Below are 24,194 nucleotides of genomic sequence, written 5' to 3' on the forward strand. Positions count from 1 at the left end.
AAACCTTAGTAAATACCGTGGGAAATAAATTGTAGGGAATTAAAACCCACAAAAAAAACTACACTCCACTCTTAGTAAATAAGGGCCATTATGTAAAAAAAAAAAAAATCATAAAAAACTGAATGTGGGCACCAGGACCCCCTATCACAGATGGTCAGGTGTCTGTTAGTGTCAAGTAGCCCCCAGAAAGCTGCATCATTTTTATCGTTGTGATCTAAATAAGTAGATTTTGCATATGTCTGTAATAAGCAGAGGCCGACAGCGCGGTTTCATTGAACGGCAAGACATCCCTTAATCCCCCCCCCCCCCCCCCCTCAAAAACCAAGAATGTTCTTCATTCTGTAATAAAACGATACGAGTTCCACTTTAGGCAGAAGAACGACACAGTTCTCAGAAACATCAAAGCCTGTCAGTCCAGTTTTTTTCTTCTTTCCTTAAGTAATGCTAATACCAGTGTACAGATATCATAGCAACCGATATGTATAAAAACGCTGAAAAGACAACTAAAAGAATAATAGCACATAATGATACGCCTGTCTTTTATCGGCTTCGGAGGCTTCACTTGTTGAAGGGCTTCGGTTTCACCACTTTCCAAGACTAAATTGCATCATGTCATTTGCTGTAGGAGGTTTTTGTTGTTTTTGTTGTTGTTTTTGTTGTTGTTTTTTTATGATTTTTGGGGTTTCCTAAATGAGCATAGTTGAGGGAAGCCTTGACTTAAAGGGGTACTCCGGTGAAAACCTTTTTTCTTTTAAATCAACTGGTGGCAGAAAGTAAAACATATTTGTAAATTACTTCTATTAAAAAATCTTAATCCTTCCAGTACTTATTAGCTGCTGAATGCTACAGAGGAAATTCCTTTCTTTTTGGAACACTGATGACATCACGAGCACAGTGCTCTCTGCTGACATCTCTGTCCATTTTAGCAACCATGGATAGCAAATGTATGCTAAGGGCAGCATGGTGGCTCAGTGGTTAGCACTGCTGCCTTGCAGTGCTGGGGACTAGGGTTCAAATCCCACTAAGGAGAACAATAAATAAAGTGATGTTATTATTTTAATAACATCAGCAGAGAGCACTATGCTCGTGATGTCATCAGAGAGCATTCCAAAAAGAAAAGAATTTCCTCTGTAGTATTCAGCAGCTAATAAGTACAGGAAGGATTAAGATTTTTTAATAGAAGCAATTTACAAATATGTTTAACTTTCTGCCACCAGTTGATTTAAAAGAAAAAAGGTTTTCACCGGAGTACTCCTTTAAGGATAGGATCAAATACTTATTGAGCTCCAACCATAGGCAGGGTTACCGGCAAAAAAAAAAAAAAAAAGCAATGTGACTATTGAATTATAGTCTTCCAAGTAGGGTGGGGCATCACGCTGGGTGGAGTGCCTAATCGGGAGAAATAAAAAAACTGGCAACAGTCAAAGTATTCCTCACGTTTCACGTTGCCAAACTAAGATGCCAATCCTGCTATATACACGTAGAACCTTCAGTACGAACTGTATCTCGTATGGTAATTCTAGTGTCAGTTTTTTATGTCTTGTCCTGGGATGGTCTTTCGCCTGAGACTACATATGGTGGACCTCCAGATTTTGCAAAACTACAACTCCCAGCATGCCCGGACAGCCGTTGGCTGTCCGGGCATGCTGGGAGTTGTAGTTCTGCAACAGTGTGATGGTCCGCAGTTTGGATACCACTGTAGTTGTAGTGATGCAACATCTGGAGCTCTAGATGGAAATCTAAATATCTCTCTATCCATCTATCGAACATTAAGGGATAGGGACAGGATGAAACGCGTTGATCAATCATTTCTCTATAGGAGCTCAACAAATCATTTCCATGCGGTGAGCGGCTATTCACTCTACGTGTATGATAGAGGAAATAGGGGAAGGATAAAACTGGAAAGATTTATGGGATAACAAGTCCGAGGTGTATTACATGCTGCAGAAAAACTAGCAATTACAGAACTACCTAGAGATAGATATGAGATAGATGGATCGATATGAGATAGATAGATAGATATGAGATAGATGGATCGATATGAGATAGATAGATAGATATGAGATAGATAGATATGAGATAGATAGATAGATAGATAGATATGAGATAGATAGACAGATAGATAGATATGAGATAGATAGATAGACAGATAGATAGATATGAGATAGCTAGATAGATAGAAAGAAAGATAAATAGAGGGATAGATATGAGATAGATGGATAGATAGATAGATATGAGATAGATGATTGATAGATAGATATGAGATAGATAGATAGATAGATATGAGGTAGATAGATAGACAGATATGAGACAGATAGAGAGATATTAGATAGATAAATAGATAGATATGAGATAGATAGAGATAGATAGATAGATAGATAGATATGAGATAAATAGATAAATAGATAGATAGATATGAGAGAGAGAGATAGATAGATAGATAGATGGATAGATATGAGATAGATAGATAGATAGATAGATATGAGATAGATAGATATGAGATAGATAGATAGATAGATAGATAGATAGATATGAGAGAGATAGATAGATGGATAGATATGAGATAGATAGATAGATAGATATGAGATAGATAGATATGAGGTAGATAGATAGACAGATATGAGATAGATAGAGCGATATGAGATAGATAGATAGATAGATAGATAGATAGATAAATAGATAGATATGAGATAGATAGATAGATAGATAGATAGAAAGATAGATAGATAGATAGATAGATAGATAGCTATGAGATAGATAGAAAGATAAATAGATAAATATGAGATAGATGGATAGATAGATATGAGATAGATAGATAGATAGAAATGAGATAGATAGAAATGAGATAGATAGATAGATAGATAGATATGAGATAGATAGATAGATAGATAGATATGAGATAGATAGAAATGAGATAGATAGATAGATAGATAGATATGAGATAGATAGATAGATATGAGATAGATATGAGATAGATATGAGACTGATAGATAGATAGATAGATATGAGATAGATAGATAGATAGATATGAGATAGATAGATATGAGATAGATAGATAGATAGATATGAGATAGATAGATAGACAAAACCAAAGGGCGCTTTCCCGCAGTTCGCATACACTGCAGATTTTCAGCAGCAGATTTGCATGTGATAAATCCACAGAATATTACCAACAGTTCGAATGACATTTTACAAATCTTTTTGGACACATACCCAAATTGACTTACAGTGCAGATTTTAGACGTCAATTTATGTTGCGGATGCACTGTGGATGCGTTGCGAATTTTCACACCTTTGGCTTTAAAAGTAAAGTCAAAATCAGCAATTTGATTTTTACTTTTGCAGATTTTCTCTAATTAAAATACTGCATTTCGCAAATCACAGATATTTACTTAAAATCGTATTGAGCTCTGCATGATTTGGTGCTGATTTTAAGGCACAAACGCTGTGGATTTTCCACTGCAGAAAAAAAAAATCTGCAGCAATTCCGATCCCTGTTAAGCTTTTAAGCCCCAAAGCGGCATCAATGCCAAGGCCTTCAACCCACCTTGAGGGGGGTTGATGTCTTTTTAGAAGACCATGGTAAGACTACTTCTTCTGCAACACCTATAGGAGTGGTCTACAAACTGTGAACCTCCAGCTGTTGCAAAACTACAACTCCCAGCATGCCCGGACAGCCAACGGCTGTCCGGGCATGCTGAGAGTTGTCGTTTTGCAATATACACTATACACTACAGCAGTGGTTTAAACTGCAGACCTTCAATTGCTGCAAAACTGCCAAAGGCTGTCCGGGCATGCTGGGAGTTGTAGTTTTGCAATATACACCACAGCAGTGGTTTCCAAACTGTAGGCCTTCAGATGTTGCAAAACTACAACTCCCAGCATACTGGGAGTTGTAGTTTTCCAATAAACACTATATACTACAGCACTGGTTTCAGAAATGTAGACCTTCAGATGTTGCAAAACTACAACTCCCAGCATTCCCGGCATGCTGGGAGTTGGAGTTTTTCAATAATTTGAGGTCCACAGTTTGGGTACCACTGCCTTATACATGCAGCTCTGGATAGATATAAATAAAAACTGATACAATAGATTGATCCATGGATAGATCTACACCCTTCATAGGTTAATGTAACAGTAAATAGTAGGCTATATAACCTATACATATATATATATATATATATATATATATATATATATCATCTCTACATGCAATAACAACTACCAGCTGTGGCGCTATCATCACCTTGAGTTTGGGGCCACCTGTAAAAACTTCCTTACCCCCTCTGTTGCCCCTCCACATAAATACAGAACACCATACAATCTGTGTTTATATTTAGGGGGGGGGGGGGTGGGGGGCTGCTAAGTTACTTTTTTAATGGACTCCTTTTGTTCTAAAACCGGAGCCATCAAAAGGTAATTTTACTTCTGAAACCATTATGGAACGTAAAAAAAAAATCAAAATCACTTTTTACAACTTCGAATAAGGAACGCAGACATTAAAGATGTTACCATAAAACTGGCATTTGGATCTCATTACGCGTTTCAGCCATTTGCAAAAGGAGCCTACTGCAGAACGTTCCGACAGAGCACTGCAGAGAATTCATACATAGGATTGAGATTTTTTGTTAAGAAAAAATATATATATGAAAAAAAAAAAATAATATATATATATATATATATATATTTATGGAAAAAAATAATATATATATATATATATATATATATATATATATATATTACAAATCATTAACAGATCAAATTGCATTGAGTCAGTTAAAAATAAATAAAATAAAAAAATTAAATGCATGTTTTCTAATACAGAATTATTTTACATCTCTATTTGGCTCATTCTAATGTATGCAATATATATACATATATATGTATATATATTTTTTTTTTATTTTTTTTTTTTTTTTGTATACTATATATATATATATATATATATATATATATATATATATAGTATACAAAAAAGAATCAAACTATACAGCAAAGTTTTTAAACACTACATCGACCTTCTGTATACTCCGGTTATTGTAAGGGGACTTATTTGCTGGATGCTCACTTTTATGCACGTTTACTTATAAAGAATTTGTTTACATCTCTATTCTGCTCATTCTATTGTGTGTAAATATACATAAATATAGACATATTTTGTATATGTACAAGAAAAAAATCTAACGATACAGCAAAGTTTTCCAACACAATCACAGCATCGACCTTACTATACTCCTGTTATCACCAGTATACACAGCTCAGGGGACTTATTTGTTGGGCGCTCACTTTTTACGGTTACAGGTATTATTCATAAGAAGCCTATTATATCATAATGGTTCAATATAAGATGTGTACAAGATGTCGGTAACAAGCTGGAGATGAAGACGAGTAATGAGGAAACTTTTTTTTAACAGAAGAAATTCACTTGTTCCGGATGCCTACTGGGCCGATGCATGTATACGTTTACATGGACTATATAAAACAACATAAAAACTATGTAAAAGTATCACTACTGTTATTCTAAGTCAGTGTTCTTCAAACTGTGGCCCTGCAGATGTTACAAAACTACAATTCCCAGCATGCCCGGACAGCCGTTGGCTGTCCGGGCATGCTGGGAGTTGTAGTTTTGCAACATCTGGAGGGCCACAGTTTGAAGACCACTGCTCTAAGTCTTTCTTTTCTGATCTTAAGTTAGTGGGGGGGGGGGGGGGCATTCACTTGCTTAATCCACATTTTGCACTGTACTTTGGACTGAATGATGTAACTTGGTAAAGTCTTATGCATCGTACTAAAGTGAATAATAAATTGGTGTCAACATTACCATAACCCGGTTAGGAAAGAAAAAGAAAAAAAAAAAAATAATAAGTCAAGAAAAAAAAAAAAAAAAAATAATAATAATAATAATCATAATATATATATATATATATATATATATATATATATATAAAGGATGAGCTATTACCATAACTTGGTCAAGAAGAAAGTTAAATAAATATAATAACAATAATAATAGAATAAGTAGAATGGTAAAGAAACACAAAATAAAAGAGTAATACATACAAATCCATGCAGAAGCAAAAAGTAAAAGCTAAATAAAAAACTAAATATATACAAAAAAACTGTAAATAAATTATATATATATATATATATATATATATATATATATATAAATATATATTTACAGTTTTTTTTAGTATATATTTAGTTTATCAATTATGTATTTTATGTTTATGTTTTAGTCGGTTTCCTTTACATATATATATATATATATATATATATATATATATATACATAAAGCAAAATCATCGGTAGTTGCAGTATCTTGTAATACCTTTTTTATTGGACTAACAAGATTATGTAGAGAAGCTTTCGGGATTCCTCCCTTTATCAAGTCATAAGCATTTCTGAGCTCACAAGGAGAAAACACAGGTTCTATCTCACAAAATATGAAGGGGTTATGACAACATTAGTGGAGCATGGACATTAAGTTGGGCCAGAAATTGTATAGCTATAGAGGAAACCAAGTAAAACATAAACATAAAATACATAATTGATGGCCCACATGGCTTTCACCCATCCTGGGCCCACAATATCCAGTTTTAGTGAACACCCCCCACCACCATCACCACCATCACCACCATCACCACCCCCCCCCCCCACACACACACACACACAAACCAGCAACACAATGGCACAATTCAGCTGTCATGTAACATAGCGTTGCACACCTCGGACTTGTTCCCCTGATTCCTATGCTTTGTAGACTGAAATGGGGATGTTCATGTCCAAAAATAGAAAGAAATAACAAATCCTGTAGCCACCGCTGTGGGTGTCTGGTCACAGATAGATGGCGATGGATTCCATTATCCTACTCAAAGTACAAAAGAAGCCATTGACTTACTTTACAAGACTTTAAAAAAAAATAAAAAAATAAAAGTTTTGGTTACACAGTGACTGCAAAAATAAACCAAAAACTTTAATAAACAATCTTTGAATTTGTAAATTTTTCCTACGTGTCCAATAACACAGCAGCATTATAGATCATATAGACAAGTAGCATAAATAACATCTCTTTCAACTCATTCCTCACACACTATATATATATATATATATATATATATATATATATATATATAAAGTTACAATACTAGCACCTACCCCCCCCCCCCCACAGCTCTGTTTATTCACAAGTTTACAACTGGATACACTAGTCCCAAATACTACAGACCCTTGTCAATACTAACACCCAGGGGTGACCTGGCACTGGACAACTTGTGTAAAAGAAAAAGAAAAAGAAAAATAAACGTAATAAGAAAATAAAAAATAAAAGAGGAAACAGTAGAACTACACAACATGACTAAAATATTTGATACTCACATGCATCCGCAATGGTCTATTTATATAAAGCTATTAAGAATTTCAAGAAGGGGGGGGGGGAGGGGGATGGGTACTTCCATTCATTGAATTGCAGTACAAAACGTCATTATGCTCCAGCCTACATTGATGTTTATTTACAAGTAAAGAACCAACAACTTAAGCAGATGCATAAAAGTGTAAAAAACAAACAAAGTTGTGCACTATTGATATATATTTAGGGTTCTAAAAGTAGATGCAAATAGTAGGTTTGCAAAGAGAAGATTCCGGGGCCTAACGGGACCCTATTTAGGCGTTCTCACTGGGCCGTAAATCAAGAAGATTTCTTAGGGATATTATTATTATTATTATTAAGGGATACCTCATTGAGATGACCGCCCAAACTCGGACCAAAAAGTGGTCTTCTGGGGGTGGGGGGTCTTCTCAAGGCACAATAAATGCGGAACTGAAAATACATCACATAAAATCGGATCTGGATATGGGGATGGTTGTCTAGAGGTGGTGTTTAGGAAAGGTTACACTGTATTATTTACTATTATTATTATTATTACGTGCTTAAGAAAAATTCTAAAAAGTGGAATTAATGTCAGTCACTTCGCTCAGGAAGGTCCAAAGGGTGATGTTCTATCCCCAAAATACCTAGTAGAGTCACTTTTTTATGTATTTATTTATTTTATATATATATATATATATATATATATATATATATATATATATATATAACGTAAGCAAAGCGGAAGTTCAAACTAATATTAACCCCTCTATTGCCAATGGCCTGTCTGAAGGGTCTCAAAGCAAGAACACAAAACCCAGACAGGAGCCCCCCCCGCCGGTACAGAGCTTCCCCCATATCAGCATATGGAAAATGTAATGTGTTTTATGTTAAAGTATCTGTCTAGTGTTATAAACTCCAATTTGACTTGTGAGGTGTAATATTTGGGACAGAAACGTCTGCGTTTACAGTCGTCCGTGCCTGCCAAAAAAATCCCAATCCAGGCTGCCACAATAGTTGTCCTGTGGAAAGTAAATTAAGCTAAGGCAAACAGAGATTGGAAAGTTGTCAGTTGATTGAATGAATGGATTCATTTTACACTCATGCGGAATATCTTCACCAAAATACATCCCTGTGTAGGGGACGGGGAGTTTTTTATATATTTTTTTTTCTTCTTTTTTTTTTTTTTTTACTACCAATTTGTACGTGTTTGCTTTTAATCTACACATATATACATCATGTCCTTGGTGCTGTTCACGCTTCCTCCCCCCCGAATATCAGAACTTTTCAGAAGATATAAAAAATGTATTTGTTTATTTTTTTATGTCTGTAGCCCTCCTTGACCAGCCACCTCTGACAGACCCTTTTTTTTTACCCAGAGGGCCTTTTTAATCCTTTATCTGGCAGTTAGGCCTAACAAGACCCCATGGACACGTCAGACACATCTCATAGGTGTCAAAAAAAAATAAAAAAAATAAATAAAAATCTTCAAAGATAGGAAGCCTGAGGGTGCGTTCACACGTGCTGATTTTCTGCTGCAGATTTGCTTCAGCAGATTTTGTTGCCCATTGAAGTCAATGGGCGGCAAAATCCGCAGCAGCAGATCTGCAGCAAAAATACGCACATGTGAACATGTAAAAGGAGACAGTGTTTGTATTGGCCACGTCAGGAAGTTGGAAGTGCTGGAAAGTAAATCAAAAAATGGTTCCTTATCACTTCCAGACAGTCCTGTCGCGTCATCATTGGTTACAGGAAATAGTACAAGACGTCTTGTTTACACAACAACCTAAATAATTAAACCTCTGTGTACGGGGCAAACACCTACAGGATGGTGCACTGTGTATACTGTGTATAATGTGTATACGCTTATGTCCATATAGAAGAGTGGTCTTCAACCTGCGCACCTCCAGATGTTGCAAAACTACAACTCCCAGCATGCCCGGACAGCCGTTGGCTGTCCGGGCATGCTGGGATTTGTAGTTTTGCAACATCTGGAGGTCCGCAGGTTGAAGACCACTGATATAGAACAATCACTGACGTAGCAGGGCCAAGTCTGCCAACGTCACAGAACAACTGGTGGTATCACAATATGTTATCAGTGGATTCAGGTAACTTGTCACCAATGACAAATTCAACTCAGCTCCATCTGTAAAGCTCCTATTAACACTCTATATATGTCTCCCAGGGCAATGACGTGGACCCAAATGCTGCCCTCGATATCCTCTATAATTCTAGATTACCCTTTGACCTGGAGACTCCTCTTGACACCTCCTATGGCCCTTTCTCTATCACCTGAATCCCGAACTGCAGAGTTATACAATGCAGAGTTATACAAGAGCTGACACAGTGATTAAGAGTTTCCATACACTTCTGACTTTTTCTCAACTTGATGGAATAAAGACTGTTTCTGTGATTTATTCCTATTTATAGCCTCCATCCAGGTCCCTAATGGAATGTTGTCTTCCATCTTTTTCGACTCAACTTTTCGCCTGCACAAAAGACCCACATAGCAGAGCTTAAATTGTCTTTAACCATTTCATCCGTACAAGCGATGCCAAAATGACACCGAGGACCAACCGAAAACTCAGCTCTGCTACGTCAAGACATGAAGAATGTGTTCCCAACTTTCTGGGTACGCATTAGCATCCTGCACCCTTAACCCATTGCAAAACGTCATCCCCTTGAGCAGAAGCTAACTTTTCGACACTTTTCCAACTGTTCTCGGAGACACTGTGGACCCCACTATAAAAGGAATTGTATCCTTTACAGCTCACAATCTAACACAGGCATGCCAATGACACCAAGGCCTTCATCGCTGATCTATCCATACTGTCTATAATAAAACACAGACAAAAGTACGGGTCACAGCGAGCGTGCATTCAGATCTTTCAATGTTTCTTTTATGAACGACATAAGAATACAAGGGATTAAGAATAAAAGGTAATGAGTCACTTCGAATTGTGCGCAGTTACTCCCAGATTGCTAGGGGGATAAAATCTGCATTCGACGAAATATAAAAATAATCTGCGACCCTGTTAGAAACTTTAGGTTTCCCATTCATTTACAATGTAAAAATATTATATATACATATATATATATATATAGAGAGAGAGAGAGAGAGAGAGAGAGAGAGAGAGAGAGAGAGAGAGAGAGAGAGAGAGAGAGAGAGAGAGAGAGAGAGCACCTGTCATTGCATGACAACTTAATAAAAGAAACAGATAACAATAAAAAATGATTATTAAAAAAAAACATCATCAATAAAACTTTGCCAAAACTTACTACTGCACATCATTGTCCTTTGATCACCCTGCTCCTCATGATCACCACGACCGTGTCACAAAAATAAAAAATAAAAAATAACTTTTACAGTCCAAACTATATTTACTTAAAAAAATATATAAAAAAAAAATAAAAAATCATAATAATATTAATAATAAATCACATCCATTTTGATTTTGTTTCCATGGCAAAAAAAAAAAAAAAAAAAAAAAAGTGACGGGTTCCTTTAAGGAGTTCAAAAAAAAAATTGACCTGGAAGTTACTTTATTTGAAGGACAACAAACAAAACAAAATAAATAAATAACAACTCAAAAAGCCAAAACAAAACAATGAAAAAATCATAATCATCAAAAAAAAACAAAAAAAAAAGTCTTTGGTTGCTGTTATCTCCTCCTGAGTGTGTGAACTTGACCCTTCCTGGAGCAGACAAGGGGGCTCCTGGAGATTGGACTACCAGGACTACTGCAGAAAAAAAGCCAAGGCTACTAGTGACTGTAGTCGCCAATTTCCATGCCTCATGCTTTTTGACCCACCATGCACACACAAAAAAAAGAAGGAAATCTCGAATGCACTTGAAACATGAGAAGGATTTCACACCCTCCTCTCCCTCTCTCTCTCCTTCTCTTTCTCTGATGTATTGCAAAAAAAATTTAAAAAATAAAATAAATAAAAGTGACTTGTTTGGGTTCAGATACCCCACATTCTGCAGGCAGCACCGGAGCTCACACAATGCATGAAATATAAGAGAGAGTGATAAGATAAGAGAGTGCAAGAGACAGGCAGCAAATGCAGAGCTCCTGCTTCCTTCTCTGCTCCACTGATGATCGCTTTGCTGATTTCTAGGTCCCCCCCACCCCCCTCCTCTTACCTGTTGATTGATCTGCAATAACCTCAGCAGCAATGTGGAAGATGGTGGAGATCTAGCTTGAGCCATGAACCGCTTCCTTGTTGTTTGCAGAGTTGATCTCTGATTAATTTTTTTGGGGTGGGGGGAAGAATAGGTTTCCTGTTCCCCCCCAGTGTGTATGTCTGAGTGCTGAGACACAGACAGGAACAAGGAGTGGGGGGCTAGGAGAAGGAGGAGGAGGTGGTGGTGGTGCTAGGGGGGGAGGACAGGGAGGCAGAGTAATGGATGCTCTGGGTTTAATATTAGATCCCAGGCTGTAGATTGCAGCAAGATGAGTTCTTTATCAGAAATGTTATCGCTTGTCAGGACCTCAGTGCAAGCATTACGTCAGATGCAAGACACCAACACTATTAATATCAAAGGAGCCTTAAGCAGAGAAAGGCACCACCCTCAACTGCACAGGCTTAAAGACATAGTAACCTCCCATCTACAGACAGCAGTCAGCACAGCAAGACAGGGGGGAGGAGGAGGAGGAGGAGGAGGGCTGCACACTCTCTGTCCCTCCCCCTGCTCCAGTTCATTTCCAAGTTGCATTGTGTATAGTGGAGGAGGCACAGGTTGCTGTTGTTGCTACTGCTGCTGCTGCTGGTGGTGGTGTCCTTAACGTTGTAAAGTTGTTTGTAAATAGTGAAAACAGGAAGCAGAGTGCTGGGAGAGCTGAGTGCTGGGAGAGCTGAGTGCTGGGAGAGCTGAGTGCTGGATACATTGTAGCTGCGGATCACATAATGCAGCAAAGGGGTCTGAGAAAAAAAAAAGTTTCCTCTCCTCCTCTGAGCTGCTGCTGGGAGATTAATTGGAAGGAATGCAGGGATATTAAAGAGTAAAGTGCACTGGATGGAGTGGGTTTGGGTTGAATGGGGGGTGGTGGAGGGGGTTGGATGGTGGAGGGGGAGGTTTACATGGGATGCAGAGCATGGTGCTGGGGCTGTGCCCATGGAGGAGCCTTAGTGCAACTTGTGACAAGTGATCTGTAGTGAGGACAGGATCACAGGGATCTACAAAGTATACAGTGCTATAGTGGATCTGATCAGTGCTTTTCTCTCTCTATTTATTTGTGTGTCTCTCTGTATTTATTTATGTGTGTGTCTTTTATATTTGTATGTATATACTGTATATATATATATATATATATATATATATGCATGTGTGTAGTTTCAACATGTAACAATACAATGTAACATATGACTCAGCACCATTTAAAGTTCCAAAACGTATATGCACTTGTTAATGTTAATGTATATATATATATATATATATATATATATATATATATATATATATAATCATCTGTGTTAATGCAGGAAACTGCAAATGACATATACAGAATATTATAAAGGGCAGACAAAGTTTTGTGTGTAATGCAGTAATAATGCAACTTGTAGTAATCGTCCTGGCAGTTACATTGCATCACATGGAAATATATACAGACAATAATACAGTCCTGACTGGTGAATTCAACTATACTTAGACATGTACAGCGTATACACATAAACAAACATACTGTATATATGGGTGTTCAGTATATATTGTTGTCTATGCAATCTCTCTCTGTACATTTATATATGTGTTGAATCTATTTAAATATGTAATTTATCTCTATCTCTTTTATGTATTATGTGTCTGTAGTCTTCAATATATGTGACTTATCGCTATCTCTTTTATGTGTTATGTGTCTGTAGTCTTCTATATATGTGACTTATCTCTATATCTTTTATGTATTATGTGTCTGTAGTCTTCTATATATGTGACTTGTCTCTATCTCTTGTATGTATTATGTGTCTGTAGTCTTCTATATATGTGACTTGTCTCTATCTCTTTTATGTATTATGTGTCTGTAGTCTTCTATATATGTGACTTATCTCTATCTCTTTTATGTATTATGTGTCTGTAGTCTTCTATATATGTGACTTGTCTCTATCTCTTTTATGTATTATGTGTCTGTAGTCTTCTATATATGTGACTTATCTCTGTCTTTTATGTATTATGTGTCTGTAGTCTTCTATATATGTGTGACTTGTCTCTATCTCTTGTATGTATTATGTGTCTGTAGTCTTCTATATATGTGACTTGTCTCAATCTCTTTTATGTATTATGTGTCTGTAGTCTTCTATATATGTGACTTATCTCTATCTCTTTTATGTATTATGTGTCTGTAGTCTTCTATATATGTGACTTGTCTCTATCTCTTTTATGTATTATGTGTCTGTAGTCTTCTATATATGTGACTTGTCTCTATCTCTTTTATGTATTATGTGTCTGTAGTCTTATATATATGTAACTTGTCTCTTTCTTTTATGCATTATGTGTCTGTAGTCTTCTATATATATGTGACTTGTCTCTATATCTTTTATGTATTATGTGTCTGTAGTCTTCTATATATATGTGACTTGTCTCTATATCTTTTATGCATTATGTGTCTGTAGTCTTCTATATATGTGACTTGTCTCTATATCTTTTATGTATTATGTGTCTGTAGTCTTCTATATATGTAATATATCTCTATCTCTTTTATGTGTTATGTGTCTGTAGTCTTCTATATATATGTGACCTGTCTCTATCTCTTTTATGTATTATGGCCCACATTTATCATTGTCTTTAGGCTGTTTTTTGTGTCTAAAAAAGTGCCAAAAAAGGCGCAAGCAGGGTCTTTTGCGCCTTTTTTGCCCCTTTTTGTTTACACATTTCTGCTGATTTTGAGTTGCAATCCACTGGTTTTGGCAATAGCCATGATATTGAAGGGATTTATCATTGCACCTTTTTATAAAAAGGAGCAAAAAAAAAGGTGCAAAGCAACTGAAAAGTCTCTAAAACTACGCCAGCCCAGACATGGTGTAGCTTTTTGGTGTTTGTGTAGACAGAAATTTCAGAAAATGTCACCTGCACAAAATGTATCAAAGCTCTTTTACCTTTTAATAAATTTGGTCCTACACATTATCAGCACACAAAAAAAACAGGTGTAAAAAAATGCTTCACTTGCACTGCAATAAATGTGGGCCTATGTGTCTGTAGTCTTCTGTATATGTGACTTATCACTATCTCTTTTATGTATTATGGCCCACATTTATCATTGTAGTGTAAGTGAAGCATTTTTTTACACCTTTTTTTTTTTCTGTATGTGCAGATAATATGTAGGCATTTGATAAATTTAGTGCAGGTGACATTTTCTGAAATCTCTGCCTTCACATCCACCAAAAAGCTACACCAAGTCTGGGCTGGTGTAGTTTTAGAGACTTTTCAGTGGCTTTGCACCTTTTTTGCTCCTTTTCACAAAAAGACACAGTTGATAAATCCCTTCCATATCATGTGTATTGCGTAAATCAGTGGATTGCAACTCAAAATCAGCAGAAATGGATAAACAAAAAGGCGCAAAAACCCTGATGCTCCTTTTTTTGCCCCTTTTTAGACACAAAAAACGTCTAAAGACAATGATAAATGTGGGCCAATGTGTCTGTAGTCTTCTACTGTATATATATGACTTATCTCGATCTCTTTTATGCATTATGTCTTCTATATATGTGACTTATCTCTATCTCTTTTATGTATTGTGTCTGTAGTCTTCTATATATGTGACTTGTCTCTATCTCTTTTATGTATTATGTGTCTGTAGTCTTCTATATATGTGACTTGTCTCTATCTCTTGTATGTATTATGTGTCTGTAGTCTTCTATATATGTGACTTATCTCTATCTCTTTTATGTATTATGTGTCTGTATTCTTCTATATATGTGACTTGTCTCTATCTCTTTTATGTATTATGTGTCTGTAGTCTTCTATATATGTGACTTATCTCTCTCTTTTATGTATTATGTGTCTGTAGTCTTCTATATATGTGACTTATCTCTATCTCTTTTATGTATTATGTGTCTGTAGTCTTCTATATATGTGACTTATCTCTCTCTTTTATGTATTATGTGTCTGTAGTCTTCTATATATGTGACTTATCTCTATCTCTTTTATGTATTGTGTCTGTAGTCTTCTATATATGTGACTTGTCTCTATCTCTTTTATGTATTATGTGTCTGTAGTCTTCTATATATGTGACTTATCTCTATCTCTTTTATGTATTGTGTCTGTAGTCTTCTATATATGTGACTTATCTCTATCTCTTTTATGTATTATGTGTCTGTAGTCTTCTATATATGTGACTTGTCTCTATCTCTTTTATGTATTATGTGTCTGTAGTCTTCTATATATGTGACTTGTCTATCTCTTTTATGTATTATGTGTCTGTAGTCTTCTATATATGTGACTTATCTCTCTCTTTTATGTATTGTGTCTGTAGTCTTCTATATATGTGACTTGTCTTTATCTCTTTTATGTATTATGTGTCTATAGTCTTCTATATATGTGACTTGTCTCTATCTCTTTTATGCATTATGTGTCTGTAGTCTTCTATATATGTGACTTATCTATATCTCTTTTATGTATTATGTGTCTGTAGTCTTCTATATATGTGACTTGTCTCTATCTCTTTTATGTATTATGTGTCTGTAGTCTTCTATATATGTGACTTATCTATATCTCTTTTATGTATTATGTGTCTGTAGTCTTCTATATATATGACTTATCTCTATGTCTTTTATGTATTATGTGTCTGTAGTCTTCTATATATGTGACTTATCTCTCTCTTTTATGTATTATGTGTCTATAGTCTTCTATATATTTGACATCTTGCCTGATTTTTTTTCACGTGACATGCATATAGAATATCTATCTATGTTTGTTTACATACATTTACACATTTACTGTATTATGAAAATATGTTTATTAAATACTACATTTCATGAAATATATAATGGGTACTAATCTGTGTAGGTTTTTTGTGGTCTTTTATACATTTGTATGGGTTAGACGATGAATATGAGCAGCTGTTCCCTTATATTGATAGCTCATATCTTTTTATTATACTTTAATACTCTGTTCCTCTTACAGATGTAAATGAATCATCTTCCAGCAATGTCCCATTATGGATACGTCTCATTTCATCAGGTACACCATCTACTTCAGTGCATTACAGTCATTTTGCACTGAATATCCAGCCATGTCCATATCATGAATGTGATCATTACTTCTGTGATGTATTTTATTTTTTTGTAGAAATCTCTGTAGGTTGTGAATGTTCTATTTTTACATATGCACATTGCTTATTGAATACATTTCATGGTTTAGCGTCTGGGCGCGCAGCTGAAATAATTCATCACTTATAAACCAGGGTTGAAATGAAATTTAATATAGGAATAATTCTGTTATTACTTCTAATATAGGAGGAACTTCTAGGTAACACATTTATACAAGAACGTATATGTGAATTACATCATGACTTCTAAATAATGGTATATTAGAGAAGACACAATCTAAAGTAGATACATTGGAAATGGAGAGCCCTGCTTTACAATGGGGATTGCAGAAAAATCCAAACTTATTCAACTGGGACTTATAGCCATATACAATGCATATATTATATTTATCTATTGTTCCCTTCATACAACAGATATATGGAATATATTGGGATAAATAAATGTTATATGATATATAAGAATGAACTACATTATTATCATATACAGATATGGATAGATCAATATGACAGGTATGAGAACAAATGCTACATGATGGATATGTAGATATGTGATAGATATTACTTTATAGATGGGTAGATATATTTATCAATGATTCAATATGTATATGAGATACATAGAAAAATAATAAATACATATTACATGATATTAGTGACATTGGTTTTATATTGGTTTATAGATAGATAAACATATGAGAGATATTGCATAATATTAGTGAGATTGATACTAGAGGGATAGATAGATATGAGATAGATATGAGAGAGATAGATAGATATGAGACAGATAGATAGATAGATAGATAGATAGATAGATAGATAGATGGATAGATATGAGATAGACATGAGATATATATGAGGGAGAGAGAGATAGATAGGTAGATAGATATGAGATAGATATGAGAGAGATAGATAGATAGATATGAGATAGATAGATGGATAGATATGAGATAGATATATAAATATGAGATAGATAAATAAAAGATAGATAGATAGATGGATAAGAGATAGATAGATATTAGATAGATAGATATTCGTTTAGAGATGAGCGAACTTACAATAAATTCGATTCGTCACGAACTTCTCGGCTCGGCAGTTGATGACTTTTCCTGCATAAATGAGTTCAGCTTTCAGGTGCTCCCGTGGGCTGGAAAAGGTGGATACAGTCCTAGGAGACTCTTTCCTAGGACTGTATCCACCTTTTCCAGCCCACCGGAGCACCTGAAGGCTGAACTAATTTGTGCAGGAAAAGTCATCAACCGCCGAGCCGAGAAGTTCGTGACGAATCAAATTTACTGTAAGTTCGCTCATCTCTATATTAGATAGATAGATATGAGATAGATAGTTTGAAGGATAGATAGATATGAGATAGATACAATTGATATAGATAGATAGATAGATATTAGATAGATAGATTGAAAGATAGATAGATAGATAATTATGAGATAGATAGATAGATAGATAGATATGAGATAGATAGATGTGAGATAGATATATAGATAGATATGAGATAGATAGATAGATATGAGATAGATAATTATGAGATAGATAGATAGATAAAAGATAGATATGAGATAGATAGATGTGAGATAGATAGATATATAGATAGATATGAGATAAATAGATAGATAGATATGAGATAGATAGATAGATAGATAGATTGAAAGATAGATAGATAGATAGATAGATATGAGATAGATAGATAGATAGATATGAGATAGATAGATATGAAATAGATAAATAGATATAAGATAGATATGAGATAGATAGATAGATAGATAATCGACAGCCTTTGGCTGTCCGGGCATGCTGGGAGTTGTAGTTTTGCAACAGCCGGAGGCACCCTGGTTGGGAAACACTGGGGTAGACAGATAAACATATGAGAGATGTTACATAGTATTAGTGAGATTGATATAATATAGGTATATAAATCGATGTATAAGTAAACATTACGTCATTGATAAAGATAGATTCATAAATAGATAATATAGGATAGGCACATAGATAGATATGTGAAATAATATTCCAGTGTAGATAGATAAACAAGATTTACGAAACCAAAAACATATATAAATACTATATAATAGACATAATATAATAGCTGTGAGAGAAATATCTCTAAATAGATAATACAGTGAAGCACTTACCCTTTGAAGTTATGACTATATGAATTTAGTTTTCTATTATACTGTATTATGTCATTACGACACTGTATATTAGGACACACACTGGTCATACGTGTTGCAGAACTTCCGCTCCCCTGGCTCATACGACGGACCCCTCTGATGTTAAGAAACAGAAAAAGCAACAAAGGATGAAACTACAATAATGGAATTATACACAAATTTATATATCCATATTCTCTATTTTGTAAACCCTTTCAACCTGAAACCCATTAAATTCTATTACAAATCATTTCTGTATTATGTGTTTTTACTTTTGTTTTATTTTGTGTTTTTATTTTTGTGTTGTTTTTTTTTTCCTGATTTGGTTGAATTTAACACTTTAAAGTGGTACTCCGGTGAAAAACATTTTTTTTTTAAATCAACTGGTGCCAGAAAGTTAACTGATTTGTACATTAATTCTATTTAAAAATCTTAATCCTTCCAGTACTTATCAGCTGCTGTATACTCCACAGGAAGTTCTTTTATTTTTGATTTTTTTTTCTGTCTGACCACAGTGCTCTCTTCTGACACTTCTGTCTGCCTCAGGAACTGTCTAGAGTAGGAGAAAATCTCCATAGCAAACCTCTTCTGCTGTGGACAGTTCCTGATACAGACAGAGGTGTCAGCAGAGAGCACTGTGGTCAGACTGGAAAGAACTACACAACTTCATGTGGAGCATACAGCAGCTGATAAGTACTGAAAGGACTAAGATTTTTATATAGAAGTAATTTACAAATCTGTTTTACTTTCTGGCACCATTGGATTTGAATTTTTTTTTTCCACCAGAGTACCCCTTTAACCTAAATAATAAAGGAGGATTCTGAGACTAACATTCATATCATCTTAATTGGCTATAGTGAAAAGAGTTGCACAAGGTAAGACAAAATATATGTCAGCCAGGTTTGAAGGAAAACTAAAAGACTTACAACTTCCTCTGTAGTATACAGCAGCTGATAAGTATTGGAAGGATTAAGATTTTTAAATAGAAGTAATTTACAAATCTGTTTAACTTTCTGGCACCAGTTGATTAAAAAAAAAAAATGCTTTTCACCGGAGTACCCCTTTAACCCTGGAGAGAAAGAGTGTAACTTGTTAAATGGCCCATTCTTACCCATCACCTATGTGACATCTGCATGGGATTAGTCATGGCAAAGTAACGGACTGACAGGGCCAGGGACATCCATTATTCTGCCTTAAATATTTTTCCATCTATACGAGATATAAATCATGGTTAGGTTATTAATAGATTCTTGATGACTCCAGGAAAATGTTAAAGCGATAAAGAAGTGATATTTTTTAGTCTAGTTTTGTCACAGTGCATGGCACCTAGGAATTTATTCATAGAAAAGTAGCTTTTTGGTTAGATGAGTGACCTGCTTCAACCTGTGTGACTATCCGGCTGTTAAAGGGGTACTCCGCCCCTCGATATCTTATGCCTTATCCAAAGGATAGGGAATATGATGTCAGATCGCCGGGGTCCCGCTGCTGGGGACCCCCGGGACCTACCATGCAGCTCCCACCTTTAGCGGCTTCCAGAACCGCTGGAGGTCATAAGGCTGAGTCCATCTCGACAACGAGGACGGAGCATAGTGACATCACGGCTCCGCCCCCATGTGACATCACGCTCCGCCCCCTCAATGCAAGTCTGTTGGAGGGGCGTGACAGCTGTCACGCCCCCCCTCCCATAAAGCCATTGAGGGGGCGGAGCGTGATGTCACACGGGGGCAGAGACGTGACGTCACTATGCTCCGTCCCCGTGATCGCCAGTAATCAGACCCGGAGCGAACATGCTTCGGAGGCTGATTCTAATGGGGTGCGGCGTGGAAGATCACGGGGGTCCCCAGCGGCGGGACCCCCGCAATCAGGCATCTTATCATATCCTTTGGATAGGGGATAAGATGTCTTAGCGCCGGAGTAACCCTTTAAGAAACCACAAAACCCAGCATGGCCTGACAGACCACAGACTGCTGAAGTTGCAATTGGGGAGATTTTTTTTTAATGGATGAGTTGGTAATAATAAGGATGCAGTTTGCTACTTCAGACTTTATAAGGACCTGGGGAAGTTCATGCAGAAATCTGATTGGTTTGCTTTAACCCCTTAACGACGCAGGACGTAAATGTACGTCCTGGTGACATGGTACTTAACGCACCAGGACGTACATTTACGTCCTGAGCATAACCGCGGGCATCAGAGCGATGCCGGCATCATGCGCGGCAGGTCCCAGGTGTGCATTGCAGCCAGGGACCCGCCGGTAATGGCGGACACCCGCGATCCCGCGGATGTCCTCCATTAACCCCTCAGATGCCGTGATCAATACCAATCATGGCGTCTGCAGGATCGCGGTCACTTAACTGGATGATCGGATCGCCCGCAGCGCTGTCGCGGCGATCCGATCATCCTGCACGGCAGACGGAGGTCCCCTCACCTTCCTCCGCTGTCTTCCGGGAGTCTTCTGCTCTGATCTGGCTTCCCACAGACCAGAGCAGAAGATGACCGATAATGCTGATCAGTGCTCTGTCCTATACATAGCACTGAACAGGATTAGCAATTGAGTGATTGCTTTAAATAGTCCCCTATGGGGACTATTAAAGTGTAAAAAAATAAAAGTAAAAAAAGTAAAAAAATAAAGTAAAAAAAAATGTGAAAAACCCCCTCCCCCAATAAAAACGTAAATTGTCCCATTTTCCCTATTTTACCCCCGAAAAATTGTAAAAAAATTATTTTATATACATATTTGGTATCGCCGCGTGCGTAAATATCCGAACTATTAAAATAAAATGTAAATGATCCCGTACGGTGAACGGCGTGAACGTAAAAAAAAAAAAAAAGTCCAAAATAGCTGCTTTTTTATAACATTTTATTCAAAAAAAATTTATAAAAAATGTAATAAAAGTTTTGTATAAGCAAATATGGTATTAGTAAAAAGTACAGATCACGGCACAAAAATTGAGCCCTCATACCACCGCTTATAAGGAAAAATGAAAAAGTTACAGGTCTTCAAAATAGGGGGATCTTAAACGTACTAATTTGGTTAAAAAGTTTGCGATTTTTTTTAAGCTCAACAGTTATAGAAAAGTGTATAATCATGGGTATCATTTTAATGGGTATCATGGGTATCAATCGTATTGACCCAGAGAATAAAAAACACATGTAATTGTAACCATAAATTGTACGTCGTGTAAACAAAACCTTCTTTTTAATTTCCCCACATAAATAGTATCTTTTTGGTTGCGCCATACATTTTATGATATAATGAGTGATGTCATTACAACGGACAACTGGTCGCACAAAAAACAAGCCCTCATACTAGTCTGTGGATGAAAATATAAAAGAGTTATGATTTTTTGAAGGGGAGGAGGAAAAAACAAAAACGTAAAAATAAAATTGTCTGAGTCCTTAAGGACCAAATGGACTGAGTCCTTAAGGGGTTAAAGGGGTACTCCGGTGGAAATTATTCTTTTATTTATTTTTATTTACAAATCAACTGGTGTCAGAAAGTTAAACAGATATGTAAATTACTTCTATTAAAAAATCTGAAGCCTTCCAGTACTTATCAGCTGCTGTATGCTCCAGAGGAAGTTGTGTAGTTCTTTCCAATCTGACCACATTGCTCTTTGCTGCCACCTCTGTCTGCGTCAGGAACTGTCCAGAGCAGGAGAGGTTTGCTATGGAGAGGTGGAAGCAGACAGAGGTGGAAGCAGAGAGCACTGTAGTCAGACTGGAAAGAACTATACAATTTCCTCTGGAGCATAGAACAGCTGATAAGTACTGGAAGGATTAAGATTTTTTAATAGAAGTAATTTACTAATCTGTTTGACTTTCTGGCACCAGTTGATTTGAAAACGTAATTTCCACTGGAGTACCCCTTTAAGAAATCTTTCCCAATATATCTAAATCACAGGAAAGTTGAGTTTAGAACCTATATACTCCATGCAGGTGTTGTCGCACTGTGAGGGTTTTTCCCTTCTGAACTGTACTATTCCATAATATGAAGCTTATCATAGACTTCTGGGTCTTTCTATACCAGTGGTCTCAAAACATCGGACCTCCAGGTGTTGCAAAACCAAAATTCCCAGCATGCCCGGACAGCCATACAGTGCCTGGTAAAGTCTTCTGGGTCTTTCTATACTGGTGGTCTCCAAACGGTGGACCTCCAGATCTTGCAAAACTACAATACCTAGCATGCCCAGACAGCCGTTGGCTGTCTGGGCATGCTAGGTGTTGTAGTTTTGCAAGATCTGGATGTCTTTTGCTTCTTTCTATACCAGTGGTCTCCAAACTATGGACCTGCAGATGTTGCAAAACATGGAAGTTGTCGTTTTGCAACATCTGGATGTCCACTGTTTGGAGACCTAGGTTCTATACCTTCTCGGTTTCAATACAAACTGCAGAGGTTATTCCAGCTGTAGATTCCTACAAATTCCAACAGAGAAACCAAATGTGACCAGCCCCTTAACGACAACGGACGTAAATGTACGTCCTGGTTTGGCAGTACTTTGCGCACCAGGACGTACATTTACGTCCTGTGTATGACTGCAAGCATCGGAGTGGTGCTCGTGTCATACACGGCAGGTTCCAGCTGCTATCAGCAGCCGGGGACCCACCGGTAATGGCCGACATCCCTGATCGTTCGGATCACCGCCATTAACCCCTCAGATGCCGTGATCAGTACAGATCACGCCATCTGCAGCAATGCGCATGTTAAAATGGATGAACGGATCGCTCGCATCGCTGCCGCGGCGATCCGATCATCTGTAATGGCGGACAGAGGTCCCCTCACCTGCCTCCGTCTGTCTCCCGGCGTCTCCTGCTCTGGTCTGAGATCGAGCCAATAATACTGATTAGTGCTATGTCCTATGCATAGCACTGAACAGTGTTATCAATCAAATGATTGCTATAGATAGTCCCCTATGGGGACATAAAAAGTGTAAAAAATTTGAAAAATGTAAAAATAAAAAGTAGAAAAAAAAATAAAATATCCCCTCCACCAATAAAAATGAAAATTGTCTGTTTTTCCCATTTTACCCCCAAAAAGCGTAATTTTTTTTATAAACATATTTGGTATGCGTAAATTTCCAAACTATCAAAATATAATGTTAATGATCCTGTAGGGTGAACGGAGTAAATGTAAAAAAATTTAAAAAGTCCAAAAATGCTGCTTTTTTGTTACATTTTATTCCAAAAATTTTTTATAAAAAATTTACTAAAAGTTTTATACAGTATATATATATGCAAATGTGGTATCAATAAAAAGTAAAGATGATGGCACAAAAAATTAGCCCTCATACCGCCCTATATACGGAAAAGTGAAAAAGCTATAGGTGGTCAAAATAGGGTGATTTTAGATTACTGATTTTGTACAAAAAGTTTTAGATTTTTTTTAAAGTGGTACAAAAATATAAAAG

At 36.3% G+C, this 24,194-nt stretch overlaps 1 protein-coding gene across 9 annotated transcripts in view; it reads right to left on the reverse strand.

The window, feature by feature from the left end:
- Nucleotides 1–24,194, reverse strand: part of TRPS1 (transcriptional repressor GATA binding 1) — a 350,577-nt gene that overhangs the window by 316,665 nt on the left and 9,718 nt on the right. For 3 of the 9 annotated variants that reach the window (XM_056522633.1, XM_056522638.1, XM_056522628.1), the window contains exons 2-3: nt 19,900–19,997; nt 18,771–18,905 (exon numbers count right to left, since the gene is read on the reverse strand). Coding sequence is in view for 5 of the 9 variants with exons in the window: in XM_056522638.1 (XP_056378613.1) it covers nt 18,771–18,892 (122 nt within the window). In the remaining 4 variants the exon portion in view is untranslated. Of the gene's footprint in view, nt 1–10,645; nt 10,655–11,513; nt 11,873–18,770; nt 18,906–19,899; nt 19,998–24,194 lie in introns of those variants that run through there. The other 6 variants (XM_056522631.1, XM_056522630.1, XM_056522629.1 and 3 more) reach the window with 3 other exon arrangements.

This window comes from Hyla sarda, chromosome 5, assembly GCF_029499605.1.
Source record: "Hyla sarda isolate aHylSar1 chromosome 5, aHylSar1.hap1, whole genome shotgun sequence".
In the NCBI taxonomy this organism is placed as follows: Eukaryota; Metazoa; Chordata; class Amphibia; order Anura; family Hylidae; genus Hyla; species Hyla sarda.